The following is an 18,979-nucleotide window of genomic DNA, read 5'->3' as shown; positions in this document are numbered from 1 at the left end:
CTGGCACAAAAATCACTTCTTCATCCTAGCCTGGATGTTGTCCAGGTTCTTCATTTTAGACTTGGACCACTTCAGTATCTGAGGAGTCACAAACACAATACTAATGTATAAATATATAATTGTCTAACAGGCTGTTCTGTCCCACTATATACCAGCATTTGTTCCCTGCACAATCTACCTCCCCAGCTTCATTTATCCAATCAGCATGCTCTTCTCTCTAACTACAAGGTAAAATGGCTTTTAACTGAGCTCTTTGCCTCAACTCCTCACTAGTAGCAAAGACCATTTTCTTTGGTTTAAAAGAAATCTTTTTGCTTGTCTCCCTTGGGTTTGCTTCAGGTAGCTGGAAGAAAGGCTTCCATTCCAAGATACTGGGTCATCCCTTGGCCTTTATTCTGGAGTATATTTCTTAAAGAATTAGCTGCAGTTTTCCTCCTCTCTATTTTAAATGTAGAATTTTTCCTTTCCAGTTCACAAAGGATTTCATCATTTATGAAAATGAGATCTCCTACCCAAAAGAGAGAATACCACTTCATCTCCCTGTAATAACCAGAGATCCTGACTACAGGTAGGCTGGTGTTTTGTGACTAAATGGGTATCTTTCATGGGATCTGGCCATCACTGGCTAGGCCAACAATTAGTTCCTTTTGAGAAGGTGGTGGTGAGCTGCCTTGAACCACTGCAGTGCCTGTGCTGTAGGTATAGCCACAGTGCTGTTAGGGAGTGTGTTCTAGGATTTTGACTCAGTGACAGTGAGGGAAGAGTGATATATTTCCAAGTCGGGATGGTGAGTGACCTTGGAGAGGAACGTGTGCTGCCACTTGTAAGTGGTAGAGATCATGGTTTGGAAGGAGGCTCAGTGGGTTGCTACACCATCTTGTGGATGGTACAGTCAGTGGTGGAGGGAGTGAATGTTTGTGGATGGGGTGCCAAGCAAGCAGGTGTTTCATCCTAGATGGTGTCAAGCTTAATGTTGTGGGAACTGCACTCATCTACGCACATGGGGAGTATTCTATCACACTCCTGCCTTGTAGATGCTGGACAGGCTCTGGGGAGTCTGGGTTACCTGCCTGGTAGTCATTATATTTATATGGCTAGTTTAGTTCACTAATCCAGCAATTGTATGGGGCAAGGTTCCAGGAGATGAATGGTACAATGGAGCCTAGATGTTTTGCATGCTAATGCACTTTAATTGCTTGAGGAGATTGGGCTGAGAAACCTTGTACTGGGTGACTTTATTCAGCACTTGCATGGATTTGTCTCCATTAGACTGACCGTCCTGTGTCGTTACCCAATCAATGAGACTCTGAGCATCCGGGCCCGCTTTGGTCACCTGCCTGCAGGATTTGGCCTTCCTGATGACCTGTCTCTAGTCAGGCAAATGCTGGAAAGTAAGTGAAAAGCATAATCCAAACCCCCAAAACCTCCAACCTGCCATTTAGATCCTGCTGCATAATACCTTTTACTTCTCTCTAGGTGAAGTTCTGAATCTACACGCAAGGCTGGCACGAGGTATTGATTCCCAGTAAAATGGGACTGCGACATACTTCAATATAGTAATAGTGCCTTTTCTGAGAACAACCTGCACTTAGATAACATTTTGAACAATAAACGTCTTAAGGGGTTAGGGCTGGTCAAGTCAATACAATTGTCTGTTAATTGAGGAGGACTCAACACTGCTACCTGGTTAACTACCAGTAACATGTTCCACTTGATTTTTAATTCCTATCTCCTTTCTGCATGGGCTCAATTTTAGGGCTTTTATTTATTGAAGTAGATTGAGTATAGTTGGAGGTCAATACCAATTGCAGTTATCTCAGTCTCTTCCCTTTTTTGCCAGATCTAACCTACACCAGTTTCTACAAAGATGAAGACTACCCAGTACTTGTCCACATGATGCAGCCTCTCTATTTTGAGATTGAACTCCACAATGAGAGCTCTAATGCTGAATTGTTCCTGGAAAACTGTTGGGCAACAGGCTCAGTGGAGATGGTGGGACAGCCACAGTGGGACATCATTGTGGATGGGTAAGTGATGTTTCAGATGGCAGTTACATGGAACAATGCAGTGGGATCACAATATTAAAACTGGATTTTATTTACCGTATTTAAAAGCCTAACTACCACTGCCAGAATCAACCACTAAATTAAAATGGAGGAGGTCCTACTAGATTTGGGGAATCTAAATGGAGTTCTGGACACAATGGAAAGCTGGTTAACTTGTCCAGACCACATTATCAGCTGTAGTCATGGACCTAAAATCTCTTCCAGACTCCTGACCTAAACATACACGGGTGTAAACCATTTGGCCTTTTTCAAGCTTGCTATACCATCCAGTAAGATCATGGCTGATCCAATCACCTGCCTACCCTGTAACCTTTGACCCCTTGATCAGTCTCTGCCATCACCTTTCCCTGCTCTTGGGTCATGCATTCCAAAGATTTGTCACTAAAATTCCTCCTTTTTTAAATGAGATGTATTTTGATCCTTTGCTCCTCTAGATTCCCCACATTGAGGAAACATCCTCATCACCTTGATAAAAACAAAAACTGCAGATGCTGGAAATCCAAAACAAAAACAGAATTACCTGGAGAAACTCAGCAGGTCTGGCAGCATCGGCGGAGAAGAAACGAGTTGATGTTTCGAGTCCTCATGACCCTTCAACAGAACAGTGTTCTGTGGAAGGGTCATGAGGACTCGAAACGTCAACTCTTTTCTTCTCTGCCGATGCTGCCAGACCTGCTGAGTTTTTCCAGGTAATTCTGTTTTTGTTTTTTTTATCCTCCATCACCTACCCTGTCAATCCCCTTAATCTTGCAGCATTAACCCTCATTCTTCTCTCCAATGGGAATGGGCTCCAGTTTCTGAAACAGGTTAACTTCTGGGAGTTGAACCTGCTGAACAGTGAGTTGAACTATATGTAGCTCATTAAATGGGATGTAACTTCCTCTAAGCTTATTCTTATTGGACTGATGGTATAATTTAAGCCTTCTCTCAGTCTGCCTTTAGTATAAAGATTTTACTTTTCTCCAGATGTGAGAACCACATGGAAACCCACATGACCACCTTCCATCCAGTGCTCACCAGGGATGTGAAGAATCCTTCTTCATTGAAGAGGTTTGAAGTCAAAACCCTTGCGTCCAATAATTCTGATGGATTGCAGGGCCTGGTAAGCTTTGAGGAGTCAACTGCTGAAGTGTCATGGTTATCCTTGTTGGCTGGTGATGGTATTTTATGGCCTTTCCTAGGTTTATTTCCATTGTAACGTTGCAGTTTGTGACTTGAGCAATCCAGGTTCTCCTTGTGGAAGGAGATGTGCCCCTGGCAAGCGAGGAGGTAAGGCATTCACCATAAACTGTACTCCTGAACATCGACTGACTACATATTTAGCACTTCATATTCTGCTACTTGCAGTCTATCTTCACTTCCTACCTCCACCACACCCCTCCCCCAAATTGGAATGGATGTGAATCGAAATGGTTAATGCAGCATCCATGATATGTGGTATCCATTAGCCATTCATTCCTCTTGAGTGTCTGGCCTGTTGATTTTTAATTACAATCTGGTTAAACAGCCTCCTGTATGACTTGTAAATGGTTTTCTCCCCAGGCCGCACCATTAACCACTCCGTCCAAGAGCTTCACAGTGCTGTATCATCCGGACCTATAAGAATCGTCACTCCTGAAATGATCCAGTCTCCAGATCACAAGGAAACCAATGATGGTAAGTGACCATGTCTTGATTTTGTCTGGGCTTGCAAGTTGGTGGTAATCCAGTGTGGTGCATATGGTTGAGGTGAAACAATTTTTGAAGGGAAAGGTTGACTTGAGCTGTAGTAAAAGCTCCAGCCACTGGTGGTTCGCTGGCAGCAAACCATTGGGTGTTTAATATCACTCTACAAACAATGGCCATTCTGAGGAATGGTTTTTGCCTGTACTTGGATTTTACTGGACTCTCTTGTCCTTCAGAGTTACAGACACTGTCCTGTCAGGACTTGGATTAGTGTGTGGCATTTCATGACTTTCCTCTAAGGTCATTATCCTCACCACTGGGTCTAGTTTCCCCATAAGACCATGTAATTTTAAACTTCCACAGACGTAGATTAGTCTAGTTCTCTACAATGATTGAATTCAACTTTTCCTGTTGCCTTTAATTTCTGACTGAATTATATATCTCTCATCTTGTTCCAGGAACACACAGGAAGTTTCCTTGGATAGTGTTGCTGGCTATTGGTGTAGCTGTGGGGAGCAGTGTCATACTTCTGGCTGTGGTATATGCTGTTAAATCCAGATGTGCCTGAATGTGTTGCTAAGTAAATAAACGTCTAATTAAATCTACAATCTTGGTTGGCTGTCTCCCTGTACTTGATCCTCAGACCAATAGTTAACGTTGGTGATGACAACATGGCCTGAAATATTGCAAGGCAGTTTGGCTGATGTAATAGCTCCAACTCATGACAATTAAATGGAGTTGTTTGTGTATTAAAACCTTTTGGTTTCTCTATTGCTAGATAGTGGGGGACTGGTGTTGGGTTTCTAAGCAGAGGTGAGGCCTGCCTGAAATGGGTGATAAACTTAGAACAGGAGAATTATATGGGACTACAGGGAGAGGACAGGCCACATAACTTCTGTCAGTGTCTAGGTCTAGTGATAATGTTCAGTCAATTTTTGTGCATTATGGTGCTTTTTTGATAAACATGAACACCAGTTGTCAGAGTTCATGTCGAGCAGGTTCTGTTTCTGGGTAATGTGGATTGCAGACACTGGCAGAGGCTGTCTGCTGATGAATCTACCTGATCCGGGGGCTCTTGGTTAGACAATACCACTGAATGCATGAACATGTCCCTTGCAAGTGTTATCAATTCAGCATAATCAACTCCGTTTCCTGCTTTAACTGTGTATATAATATTGGCCTCTGTTATAGCATCCCACCCGGAGAATAATCTTGGAGTTTGCAAGATGGGAAGAAGAGCTGGGGTTGCACCTTCCACAATGTGAAGTGAGCAACTCGCTTGTCGAAGCCTAGTCCAACCAGTGGTTAAGGTCTCCTCTTGATCATCTCCTTGATACATTAGAAACCATTATGCCCAGCCCATCTGGAGTTTTTTGTTCCACCTGAGCTCTTCAGTAACAAGAGGGTAATTAAATTTCAATGGACTTGAATTCTAAACAGCTTGCTTAATTTTTTCCCCACCCACATCAATGGAGAGTTTCTGTTAAAACTTAACAGTTATCCCCATCAGTCATTTCAGCATACAGATCCTGATTTTATTCCAGCAAGTTTCATCTACCAAGCTGCCTCCTAGTCCAGGAACAAGATTTCCACCTCATGAAAATCCCTCATCCCTTGATACCATCCTAGTAAAACTGCCAACCCTCACCAGGGCCTCCTTCTCCAATGAGGGCATATAAACCAGTGATTTGTTTTTTCTTTACACTAATGCTGTAACCACCTTAACTTGTCCTGTCACTTTGTGTCTACACCCCATTAAATTGTATTTATGTTAACTAAAATGTTAAATTCCATCTGTCATGCCCACCTATTTTTCTAGTCTAAGGCATCCTAACCATCCTTCTCACCCTTTTCCTACATTGGAGTTATCACTTACGGGCTTTGAGAGATGCTGTGTATAAATTACTATTAGACATTGTTTGTTTCACAGCACCTGCACTTGTACAGCTCCCACTGAAATCTAGAAGGAAAACCATCTTTATTCACTACTCCCAGGCCTACAGTTCTATTTCATTTTATTAACTTGTTGCTGTTAATCTCTCTGGACATTTGCTCTAATCCACTAGTAGATGATCTTCAACTTGGTATTACTTATCAATTTGCACTTGGTAAATGTAAAGTTATTTAGTAGCGTCTGCTCCTTGTTTAGCATCTTGTACTCTTCATAACCCTTGTTCAACTCTAGCCACATGCATCCTCATTAATTTTCCACATGTAACTTCCTCCTCCTCAACCATCATTATCCCATTGTTGTTGCAGTGTCTGCTAGAATGGAAGGGTTCAGTAAACTGGGCATCTTAAACCCTTTCCACAGGAATGGAGTGACCAAGGGGTATGGGGGAGGATTGAAATTAGCTCTAACAGTTAAAAGCTGGAAATGCTCTGGTCAGACAGCATCTGTGGAGATGGACATGTTAATAAAATAACCTTTTTTTAAGCCAGTACAAGGTGAGGGGATGGTCTGATTGGATGGATAACAAAGTGGGTGACCTCAAGATAAGAATGGGATAACGTATCTGTTTCACTTGATGCTTCCTGGTGATGAGGACAAATGTTTTATATCTTGATTATTCCCTTTTACAGCCAGCACACTCCCTGTAACCAGTACTCTGACAAGGGACTTTTGACTTGAATCACATTTGAAGGGGCAACTCACACTGGGACAATTAACATTGTCCCACAAACAAGCAGAAGTATCCCTGGGCCAGGAGATACAGATGTTCTTCATGAAGCCTGATCCTCTTTGGATTAGTGTACTTCACAACGGGTACGGTAGTGCCAGGATTGTGACTACACTAATGACTTAGGGATCAAGTTCAAATCTCACCATGGAAGTTTGAGAAATTGAAGCTGGTATCTCAGTATAAAACCAGCTAAGCAGGAGACCCCGATTTGATTAACAATCTTTTTCTCCATATTTTTGAAGAGACTTTCCTTACCCAGCCTGTCCCCACGTGATTCCAGTCTGTTTGTTAACAGTTGTATCAAACCACACCTATTCTTCAAGAGGAATACCCACTAGCACCTTGGTAGCACAGGATAATGCCCAGCCTCACCAAGAATGCTCAGATCCCAAGAATAATTAACTGTTTTAGTCCCTTTTTTGAGATTCCCATGTAGGATGAATGATTTACTTCAATCACCCCAAAGTGCCTTTCTGGATGTGCTGGAGCTTCCAGTCCAGTGTGGCCAGCCTTGATGCGGAGTGATTAGAATGGACTTGTCCTTCTGTAAGAGCAAGAGCTATTTTTATTCCTCCTTATGGTTATGTTACTCAGTCTCTCCTTCCCATCCACTCCATCTCATATTTTCAGTTAACTTCCAATAGGCCAATAGCTATCCACCACCAGTTATCTGCATTTACAGCACAGACTTGTTTTATCCTCTGAGCTTCCTCCCACTTCTTCATCTCGCCCTGTCCTTGTTCCTTTCTACCTCACGTGTTTATCTAGACTCTCCTTTTGCATATTACCCTTGAATGCTCCCTCCTTGAATATATTCAAGGCTGAGACTTTTGGTGTCTAGGGATGTGGGGAGCAGATGTGAAAATGGAGTTGACCTCAGTTGGCCATGATCATGTTGAATGGTGAGGGTGTGTTGCCTATACAAGTTCCTTTTCCTGTTCTTATTGGGCTTGCGTGGGGAGAAAGTAGATTCCTGCTCATGTCCATCCCAAGTCCCATTCCCCATCAACCCCTTGCGCTGACTGTGCAGCGATGAATCACTTTGAAAATCATCTCAGATTCAAATCCTTTCGTGGCTCCTCACACTGTCTCTAACTTCCTAAACCCTCCGCCTTCTCTGATCTTCCAATTTTGCCTCTTGCGTATCCCTGATTCCTAAACTCTAGAATTCCATCTCTGAACCTCTCAGCCCCTCTCCCTTTTGTTGGTCACATGTTTTAATGCCTCCTTTTGAGGCTCAATGTCAAAATGCATTTGACAATGGCTCCTGTGAAGCATCTTGGGATATTTTACTCAATTAAAGGCGATATATAAATGAAAGTGCTTATTGAGCTAGTACAAATATGGATGACCAATGGGGAAATGAACTCAGCCTGTTGGTCAATCTACTTCCTAATAACACCTGTCTGTATTTGAAGCTCATTAATGTCACCATATTAAATTCTATACACCTGAATCCCAGTGTCAACCTGCACCTTTCTTTTTGAGGAAAGACTCTTCATGCAGGGAGATGTGACTGAACTTTTGACCAGTATTAAGTTACCAGCTAACTTTCCTGCAAAGCCTGTCTTCCAGACTATTGCTAGAACCTGGTTTAATCTTCTCGACTCATGTTAATGTTGTCCAAGCTGGTTGGTGACGCTGAAACCAAGACACAGCTTTCCTTTTAATTGAGAGAGATTATCGATTTTGTCCAGTCTCGCAGCTCTCCTTCCACACTGTCCTAGCTATCCCCTACTTATACATGCTCAAGGAGAATTAATCATTTCCCCCATTGGTCATCCATACTTATACTAGCTCAACAAGCACTTTAATTTATAGATCGCCTTTTAATGTCGTAAAATATCCCAAGATGCTTCACAGGAGCCATTATCAAACACACGATGCCAAGCCTCAAAAGGAGCCATTAAGACAGGTGACATCACCTGTTTCTCTTAACCATTATTTATGTCAAATACGTTTAGTTGACATGACAGACATCCAGGAGCTGGATCCACTTGGAATATCCCAGGAAAGTGTGAATATTCATAGGTTAGCAGAAATGTTAACATTCTACATGATTATAGTGAGGATTTGGTCTTTTGGGGCCCCAGCTATTTACAATCTATATTAATGACTTGGATTCAGGGATAGAAGGTACTATAGCTAAATTTGCAGATTACACCAAAATAGGTGGGAAAATAAGTTGCAATGAAGAAATAAGAAATTTACAAATGGATATGGACAGGTTAGGTGAATGGGCCAAAATTTGGCAGATGGAGTTTAACATGAATAACTGAGGTTGTCCATTTTGGTTGGAAGAACAGAGGTGACTTATTTAAATGGAGAGAAGCTTCAGTGCAGAGGGATCAGGGTGTCCTTGTGCATGAATCGCTGAAAGCCAGTATGCAGGTACAGCGGGTAATAAGGAAGGCAAATGGAATTTTGGCATTTATTGCTAAAGGAATAGAGTATAAAATTTAGAAGTGCTGTTCCAACTGTACAAGGCATTGGTGAGACCACACCTGGAGTACTGTGCACAGTTTTGGTCCCCTTACTTGAGGAAGGATGTAGTTGCATTGAAGGCAGTTCAGAGGAGGTTAACTAGATTGATTCCAGAGATGCAGGGCTTGTCTTATGAGGAGAGATTGAGCAGTTTAGGCCTGTACTCGCAAGAGTTTAGAAGGATGAGGAGATCTAATTGAGGTATATAATATGCTAAAGGGGACAGACAAAGTAGACGTGGAGCGGATGTTTGCCCTTGTGGGGCATTCTAGAATGAGAGGCCTTAGTTATAGGCTAAGGGGTGGTAGATTTTAAATCCGAGATCAGGAGGAATTACTTTTCTCAAAGAGGTAGTGAATTCCAGATTTACGACCCAGAGTGCAGTGGATGCCGGGAAGCTGAATAAATTTGAGGAGATAGACAGATTTTTAATTAGTAACGGGTTGAAAGTTTATGGGAAGAGGGTGGGAAATTAGAGTTGAAGCCAAAATGAGATCAGCCATGATTGTAATGAATGATGGGGCAGGCTTGAGAGGCTGAAATGCTTAGTCCTGCTCCTAGTTATGTTCAATCTGAATATAGCTTCATAATATGCAAACAAAATGGGGTAGAAAGCTTCTCTAAACATAATTACAAGATGCAGATATTGAAGTTGCACCAACTAGGGTCCTAAACACCTACCTGGTGGAAGTGAGTTTATTTGTATGTATTTTCCTTTAGCATACTCTTGTGTTCACAATGTGGTCTCTACTGTAGGGAGACCAAACAGACTGGTTGGACACTGATGTTCAATTTGCAATAGTGATCTCCTGAGCTTCCAGTCACCCATGCCCACTTTTCTCCCTCCCTTTCTATGGGAGATGATGGACAACTGAAAAATCCAATCTGTTAAGGCTGGGCTAGCTTCATATGGTGCACTGTCACTGATAGCTTGAGAGGCAGGTGAAGTGGTTGTGGGTTGTTGTTTTCAGTGTTGGTGCCTGTTGCCAAGCCACTGTAGCTATCGATGATCATGGTGACACACATCCACACATAGGTGGTGATGCTATTTCCCCTGTCTGCTGTGCCAATTGTGTAGAGCTTTCAGGTCACCCGGAAAAGTCTTAAGTATGCAATGGTCTTCGATCTCATAAACCTACCCGGGCTAGTAGCCTCTGAGGGGGCTGTCACATTCATCATCTTGTCCTTACACCCAATGCTCAGAAGGCAGAACAAACATCAAAGGTGAAAATTATGGAGTTTCCTGTCTTGATTGCTGTAAGGCCTCTATTTCACAGCTGAGAATACAGGCCTCATGGGCCAGCATCTTGGTTTCAGGGGTGACTTTGATGTTTCACACGTGTTTATAATCAGATGAAGTGGTCAATGGATAGAGTTAACAAACGCCACAGCTGACCATAGATTACCGACGTCAGTAATACATTGTTAAACTCATGAGAGCAGCTGGAATCAGGCCTAGGAACAAGATGTATACAGTGTAATCTGTTTTGTTGTAGTATGAACAAACAAGTGTTAAGCAGATACCAGCATCTACCTACAGTCTAAGAGCCAAGTCCCATACCTTAGTGTACAAGGTAGAAGGACCCATTGCAGAATAGTCACTGCCTTCTCAATGTGGATTGAGTTCTGCATCAGGAGGTGTCTGTCCCTCTGACACTGTAAATGGGGCCTCTTCAAGTTGTCAGATTGTAACTAGTGGAATGCCACAAAGATCATTGCTGAAGCCTCAGCTATTTACAACCTATAGTAATGACTTAAATGAAGAGACCTGAGAATAATTTACTTAAAGTTTCTTTCACAGGACGTGGGCATCGCTGGCTGGGCCAACATTTATTGCCAGTCCCTAATTGCCCTTGAGAAAGTGGTGGTGAGCTGCCTTCTTGAATCCCTGCAGTCCATGTGGCATAGGTACATCCACTCAACTGCACAAAAATAGACCATTTGGCCCATCTGCTCCGTGCTGGTGTTTCTGCTCCACACGAGCCTCCTCCCACCCCCTCTTCATCTCCCCCTATCAGCCTATCCTTCTATTTCTTTCTCCCTCCTGTGTTTATCCAGCTTCCCCCCCCACCCCCCCCTTAAATGTATCAATGATGCGGTGAGTGTTGAGTCCTAACCAGTAGCCCAGCAGGGAGAATATCACAGACAACTGAAAAAAACCACAAAGCTCGAATTTCTGATTAAACTGATCATTTTGGAAGCCAGTCAATGGTTTAGAATTATACACAAAGTGGTTTTCAATATTGAAAAGCAGGTTATTCACAGGCTGTACAGAGTTATTTTCAATTTATTTGGTACTGAGAGAGATTTACTCTGCCTCTCATCATAGGGCAACCCCCTCAGCCCAGGGTCCAGTCAAGTGAACCTTTGCTGTACCACCTCCAATGCAAGTAGATCCTTTCTTTAAATGTGGAGACCAAAACTGCACGTGGTGAGACCACACCTGAAGCACTAAAACCCTGTACAATTGTAACATTATTTATTCCTGTGCTCCAATCCCCTTGCAGCAAACATGACTGTTTTTCCCCAGTTGCTTACTATACCTGCATGTTGACCTTCTGTGTTTCTTTTACCAGCACACCCAAGTCTTTTTGGGCATCAACGCTTCCACAATTCACACCTTGTTTAAAAAGAAATATTCCGATTTTCTATTCCTATGACCAAAGTGAGGAGCCTCACACCTCCCTACATTGTGTACCTTCTGCCATCTCCCTGTTCACTCACCTTAACCGGTCTATACCTCTGTATCCACCTCACAGCTTACCTTTCCACTTAGCTTTGCACCAGCATCAAACTTCAACAGCCCCTTCCAAACTCAAGACCCCTGCCACCCCAAAGGGCAAGGGCAGCAGACACATGGGAACACCGCCACCTGGAAGTTCCCCTCCAAGCCACTTACCATCTTGACTTGGAAATATATCACCGTTCCTTCACTGTCAAAATCCTGGAACTCCCTCCCCAACTTTTAGAATTATACACAATCATTGACTGGCTTCCAAAGTGATCATTTTAATCAGAAATTCGAGCTGTCTTTGTGGCTTTTTTTCAGTTGTCTGTGATATTCTCCCTACTGGGTCACTGGTTAGGATTCAACACTCTCACTGCATCATTGATACATTTAAGGGGGAAGCTGGATAAACACAGGAGGGAGACAGGAATAGAAGGATAGGCTGATAGGGGGAGATGAAGAGGGAGTGGGAGGCTGCTCGTATGGAGCAGAAACACCATGGAGCAGATGGGCCGAATGGCCTGTTTGTGCTGTACATCCTGTACAATAATCTTTCCACCATTTAAAAAAAAAAACAGCAGCTGGATCTTCTGATCCTCATTGAAGATCTACAACAGCTCAATTTGTGGAACCTGATGATGATTAATCAGGGTGTGGTCAGCTTTGGGTGGGTCTGATTTCCAGCGCTGGGAGCTGTATTGGTGTGGGAGGTAACCTTGCATGTGACCATCCATCCTTGACCTTTTGCATTGTTTTAGCCAATTCCCAGGCAGCAAGTCAACCCTACAGTCAGCAACTGGAATCCCTCACATGGCCCTCACCCCAATCCCACCCCCACAGTCAGTAAGTGGGATCGTCAATACAGGGAAGCAGAGTCAGTGCCGTTCCCACAATCCTCGCTCTTATACAAGACTCTGAACCTCTTTGTTGGACCTACCAAACTACACACTACGCCTTGCAACATGGTGACAGCTATCGGAACAGCCCAGAACACCTCAGAAGCTGGAGAAGAAATTCAAAACCTGGAAGCTTGAAAAAGCAGCATTCTGAGCTGATGGAAAGTACCAGGAGCTAAGGTGCAGAAGGAGATTGCCAGAGAGACGCTCTGAAGCAGGATTGGCAGCAGGAGGCAAAAATAAAAATCCATGCTGCTGCTGAAGACTCTACTGAATCCCATGGAAGTCCAGCCTCCATATTCAGAGAGTGTGGAGTCAGGAGACCCAGCAGGGCTAAGCTAAATAACTTGTGTTCTTGGCCAGAACGAATTTTGAAAAATTTTTGAATCAGCAGCAGTCAGAATAACCATTTTAAAACACACCATGAACAGCCCAAGTCGGCACCCAAATAATCAAAATATATCATTCAAAAAATAATCAGTTTATATATTTCAACAAAAAGCCAGCACATCCCTGGAATGGAATGTCTGACAACCCAAAAATATTTAGATACAGCGGGGAGACTTAGAGCAGTCAATCCAAGGAGCCGCTACCGAAAAATTCAAAACACAAAAATTGCAATACCCAGAACTGTCGACCACGGGAAATTTCATTGCGAAGAAGAATACAGCAGCACCATCTTGAATTTCCATTTTAAAACTAGACACTTTCAATTTTAAATAACCATGGGTCAGAAATCGACCTTACCAGACCAGCTTGGACTCATCCAGACACACAATTGGGTTTCAGAGAAAGGTCCCTTTAGATACGTGATTTGCTTCAGGTCTAGACAAGAAGATAGAGGCTGAACAGGTTAACGTGCTGCTTTATTTGGTAGGTCTAATGGCTGACAATTGACAAGAAATCAATGAATCCTCAGCGAAGTTTTAAAATATTTTAATCTGAGCAGTAACAAGATCCTTGAAGGAGCAAAGTTTAACAAATGGTGTCCAGCAGCCAGGAGAGCCTGTTGACTCCTTCGTAAATGGCTGACGGCGGTGACTACGGTGACCTGAAATCAGAGCTCATTAGGGACAGAATTGTCTGAGTGGTGGGCGATGCACACTCAGACATGCTTCAAATGAAAGAAGATTTGACCCTTGAAAAGGCCATTCAGATTGTCAGACAATCCGAAATCCATTTACAGCACAGATCCATCTTAAGGGGCGAAAGCAAGCCATGGTACAGTGCAACCCCTAGTGCCCAACTGGTGAAACAGCAGAGGATCTGGGACACTCCAGCCCAAGGGAAGCAATACACTAACTGACCACTAGAGGGTGGGTGACCATGCCAGCACTGAGGAGACGAGCGGCTCCACAGGTGAGATCAATGTCCGGCAAACTGGGCACGGCATGTTAATTACAACTGCATCGGACACTTCAGAAAGCTATGCAAAGATAACCCAGACCAATGCACGGATAATCCCAGGACAATTCGCAAGGTCAACGTGCCACACCAAGAGGACACATAGCCATGCTTCTTAGGTGAGGTCAAAGATCAGGGATTTTCATTCTGTAACGTGGACATCTCGGTTAGTGGCTATTTCACAAATTTTAAATTGGACAGCGGGAGCCAGTGTTACAGTTTCTCTCAGCCAAGGGACTGTGGCTGAGACACCTCTGGCTCTGAACAACAGACACGCCACTCTATGGAATCTGATGTGTGGCTATAGGCCTAGCCCTGGAACCATCAAGGTATGGTGGAAAGCAAGTCTTTGAAGACCCGTACGTCACCCGTAATCAGTAGAGATGACCCTGTGTTGTCCTGAACCACCTTAAAATGACAGAAGATGTCAAAACAGCCTCGGTCATCGACTACACAGAACTGCAAGTTCCCGCGAGCTCCCACAGAAAAGATACTGTCGACTGTGACTTCAGCTCCAAATTGTCTTCACTCTTTACAGAGCTGGATTGTCCACTCTCTTTGCAGGTGCTAGCAGATCCTCGTTGGTCAGACCAGCCAACCACTCGAATGGTGACCATAATGCCTCGAGAGGAAGACGACCAAGAGATGAACCAGCAGCGAGAAGAGGTTCAACCTCCGGCTCAGATGTCTGTGGGTAAGATACAGCCAGAAACCATGACACAGGCGCTGCAACCTCCGGCCGGGACACTGTCAGCCAGACGATGTTGAAACGGAGAAGTAGCCATCATCTGACTGCAGCGAGGCCAGGAGGCTAACCAGTGAGAACATTGTTGCACAGGAAGCTAAACTGCAAGGTGAGCATGTTGATAAGTCGCAGCCACACAATAGGAAGAGACATCCTCCATTCCAACATACAGACACCTGAATTAGGAGCAGGAGTAGATCATTCGGTCCCTCGAGCCTGCTCTGCCATTCAATAAGATCATGGCTGATCTGAATGTAACCTCAACTCACATTCCTGCCTATCCCTTTCACCCTCTTGTTCATCAAGAATCTATCTACCTCTGCCTTAAAAAAAAGCCTCTGCTTCCACCGCCTTTTGAGGAAGAGAGTTCCAAAGACTCTCAACACTCAGAATGTTGTCTCATCTGTGTTTTAAATGAGTGACCCCCTATTTTTAAAGTGACCCCTAGTTCCAGATTCTCCCACAAGAGGAAACATCCTCTCCACATCGACCCTGTCAAGATCCCTCAGGATCTTATATGTTTCAATCAAGTTGCCTCTTACTCTTTGAAACTCCAATAGATACAAGCGTAGCCTTGTAGGGGTCCCTCCTTTTCTTCCTCAGAGACCCTCTGCACACTCAAGTTCGTGACACCAGATTCACAAGTGTACGGCTTGAACAGAAAGACCAGCGAGACAAGTCTCTTCTGATAATTCACAATCGCTTTATTGAATTACCCACGGCTCTCAGAGAAGGGCTGCATTCAGCAATAATGAAGACAGTTAGTTACCCAGCCCCTCGGTCCTTTCAGAGGTTAAACCCCCCACCTTCTTCCTAACGTAATACTTAAATCTTTATACCCTAACAATACTCACAATGTCCCTTGGTTGGTTTTCCAATGGTGTTGTATGTCTCTCGGTGAAGTTGACTAGACTCGATCGATTTACCTGACTGCCTGCAGAAAAGAATGGTGTCCTATGAACTTCAGCCCCCAGTTATACCATTTCTGTTGCTCGCCTGGCCATCCCATTTCGATGTCCAGTAGTTAGCTCTCTTAGTTTATTCCACGCATAGTCCAGATGAATCTGATCAGCTCACGCTGGTTGAAACGATAGTCTTTCCATGGAAAATATATCCCAGATGAATATGATCAGCCCTCCCATTGTTTAAACAATTCTCCTGCTTCTTTGAGAGATAGCACCTGGCTCCAAGGTCAATGAAGGTATGAATGACCCTATTCCTCTCCCTGAGAGAAACCAATTTTAATTGTAAGGCCAGATTCCAGTACCATTGTTAGTGAGGCAGGCCTTAGCTACATTACAATTTCTTGATTGTATTATATCGGTGGCATGTTCCTTGTGCCATTCTACTGGGTAATCTATCTCTTAATCGCATCAGCTAATGGCATTTCCCTGGCACCATTGTTCCATGATAGCAATCAGCCAATGGCAGGTCCCAGCATTTCCTTGGTACCATTGACTGATTGCTATCATGGAACAATGTCCAAACCTTTATGATGAGCTACTGTCTTTGTACTAAATGTCTGAATTAACCCCTTGCTGCCCAGCCCTGTGCTGTTGGCTGCAGCATGGTTTCTATATTGTGGGATACAAAACATGAGGTCATAACATGTCCCTGGGTTTGGGTTTTATACTCCATAAATTTCCCAGTTGGAGGGGATTCCGATCCACCAGCCTGTCCAACCTTCTTCATAAGACAACAACACCCCCCCCAAATTCCTGGTATCAGTCTAGTAAATTATCTCTGAACTGCTTCCAACTTATTTATACCCTTCCATAAATAAGGTGACTAATACTGTACACAGTACTTCAGATGTGGTCTCACCAATGTCCTGTATAACTGAAGCATAACCTCCTACGTTTATATACAATTCCCCTCACAAATGATAACATTCTATTATCTTTTCTAATTACTTGCTGTACCTGCATACTAACCTTTTGTGATTCATGCACTAGGACACCCAGATCCCTCTGCACCTCAGATCTCTGCAATATCTCACCATTTAGATAATAAACTTTTTTATTCTTCCTGCCAAAATGGACAATTTCACATTTGCCCACATTATACTGCATTTGCCAGATCTTTGCCCACTCATTTAACCTATCCACGTCCTCTTGTGGTCTCCTTATGTCCTCTTCAATTTACTTTCCTTCCTATCTTCGTGTCATCAGCAAATTTAGTTACCATACCTTCGGTCCCTTCATCCAAGTTATTTATATAAATTGTAAAACTTTGAGGTCCCAGCACAGATCCCTGTGGCACACCACTCATTACATCCTGCCAACCAGAAAATGACCCATTTATGCCTACTCTCTGTTTCCTGTTAGCCAGTCAATCTTATAATCCATGTCAATATGTTACCCCCTACACCATGAGCTTTTATTTTCCGTAATAACCTTTAATCTGGCACCTTCTCAAATGCCTTCTGGAAATCTAAGTACAGCACATACACCAGTTCCCCTTTATCCACAGCACATGTGACTCCTTCAAAGAACTCCAATAAATTGGTTAAACATGATTTCCCTTTCACAAAACCATGTTGACTCTGCCTGATTGCCTTGAATTTTTCTAAGTGCCCTGCTATAACATCTTTAATAATAGCTTCTAACATTTTCCTTATGACAGATGTTAGGATAACTGGCCAATTACTTTCCTGCTTTCTGTCCCCCTCCCTCTTTGAATAAAGGAGTTAACTTTTGCTATTTTCCAATCTAATAGAACCTTCCCCGAATCCAGGGAATTTTGGAAAAGTAAAACCAGTGCATGAACTATCTCACTAGTCACTTCTTTTAAGACCCTAGGATGAAATCCATCAGGAGCTGGAGATTTGTCATCCCTCAGCCCCAACAAGTTACTCAGGATCACTTCCCCGGTGATTGTAATTTTCCTGAGTTCCTCCCTCCCTTCTATTTCCTGATTTACAGCTATTTCTGGGATGTTACTTATATCCTATATAGTGAAGACTGAAACAAAATACTTTCCATTATTAAGTTCCCAGGTGCACTTTCTATAGGACCAATGTTCACTTTGTTAACCCTTTTCTTATTTAAGGATCTAACTCTTACTATCTGTCTTTATATTTCTAGCTAACTTCCTCTTGTACTCTAATTTTTCCCACCTTATTAATATTTTTGTAATTCTTTGCTGTCCTTTATATTCTTTCCAATCTTCTGACCTGCCACCCGTCTTTGCGTAATTATGTGCTTTCTCTTTAAATTTGATGCTGTCGTAACTTTTTTAGTTAACCACGGATGGTGGGCCTTCCCTTTGAATTTTTCTTTCTCATTACAATGTATCTATTCTGTATATTCTGAAATATCCCTTTAAATGTCTGCCACTACATCCCTATTAACCTATCTCTGAACCTCATTTGCCGGTTTACTTTAGCTAGCTCTGCTTTCCTGCCCTCATAATTGCCCTTATTAAGTTTAAAATATTAGTCTTGGACCCACTCTCCTCTTCCTCAAAATGAATGTAAAATTCAATCATGGAGTCAGTGTTATACAGCACAGAAACAGGCCTTTCAGCCCATCGTGTCCATGCACCTATCTATTCTAATCCCATTTTCCAGCACTTGACCTGTAGCCCTGTATGCTACGGCGTTTTCAAGTGCTCATCTAAATACGTCTTAAATGTTGAGGGTTCCTGCCTCTACCACCCCCTCAGGCAGTGTGTTCCAGGTTCTAACCACCCTCTGGGTGAAAAGTTCTTTCCTCAAATCCCCCCTAAACCTCCTGCCCCTTACCTTAAATCTATGCCCCCTGGTTATTGATACCTCTGCTAAGGGGAAAAGTTTCTTCTTACCTATGCCCCTCATAATTTTGTATACCTCTATCAGGTCCCCCCTCAGCTTTCTCTGCTCTAAGGAAAATAACCCTAGTCTGCCCTGTCTCTCTTCATAGCTGAAACTCTCCAGCCCAGGCAACATCCTGGTGAATCTCCTCTGCACCCCCTCCAGTGCAAACATACCCTTCCTATGGTGTGATGACCAGAACTGCACACAGTACTCCAGCTGTGGCCTAACTAGTGTTTTATACAGTTCCAGCATAACCTCCCTGCTCTTATATTCTATGCCTCGGCTAATAAAGGCAAGTATTCCAGATGCCTCCTTAACCACCCTACCTACCTGTGCTGCTGCCTTCAGGGATCTATGGACACAGACACCAAGGTTCCTCTGTATTTCCTGGGGTCCTACCATTCATTGTGTATTCCCTTGCTGTGTTAGTCCTTCCAAAATGCATCACCTCACACTTCTCAGGATTAAATTCCATTTGCCACTGCTCTGCCCATCTTACCAGCCCATCTAT

At 43.3% G+C, this 18,979-nt stretch overlaps 1 protein-coding gene across 1 annotated transcript in view; it reads left to right on the top strand.

Annotated features, from left to right (window-relative positions):
- LOC121274153 overlaps nt 1-4,339 on the top strand; it is a 50,557-nt gene extending 46,218 nt beyond the window's left edge. The window contains exons 16-23 of the mRNA XM_041181332.1: nt 471-568; nt 1,270-1,391; nt 1,477-1,512; nt 1,841-2,027; nt 3,033-3,168; nt 3,248-3,335; nt 3,609-3,722; nt 4,190-4,339. Coding sequence (XP_041037266.1) covers nt 471-568; nt 1,270-1,391; nt 1,477-1,512; nt 1,841-2,027; nt 3,033-3,168; nt 3,248-3,335; nt 3,609-3,722; nt 4,190-4,299 — 891 coding nt within the window. The 3' untranslated portion in view covers nt 4,300-4,339. The remainder of the gene's footprint in view (nt 1-470; nt 569-1,269; nt 1,392-1,476; nt 1,513-1,840; nt 2,028-3,032; nt 3,169-3,247; nt 3,336-3,608; nt 3,723-4,189) is intronic.
- Nucleotides 4,340-18,979: the final 14,640 nt, after the last annotated feature.

This window comes from Carcharodon carcharias (assembly GCF_017639515.1).
Source record: "Carcharodon carcharias isolate sCarCar2 chromosome 33 unlocalized genomic scaffold, sCarCar2.pri SUPER_33_unloc_1, whole genome shotgun sequence".
NCBI lineage: Eukaryota > Metazoa > Chordata > Chondrichthyes > Lamniformes > Lamnidae > Carcharodon > Carcharodon carcharias.
This window is presented reverse-complemented; position numbering and strand designations above follow the sequence as displayed.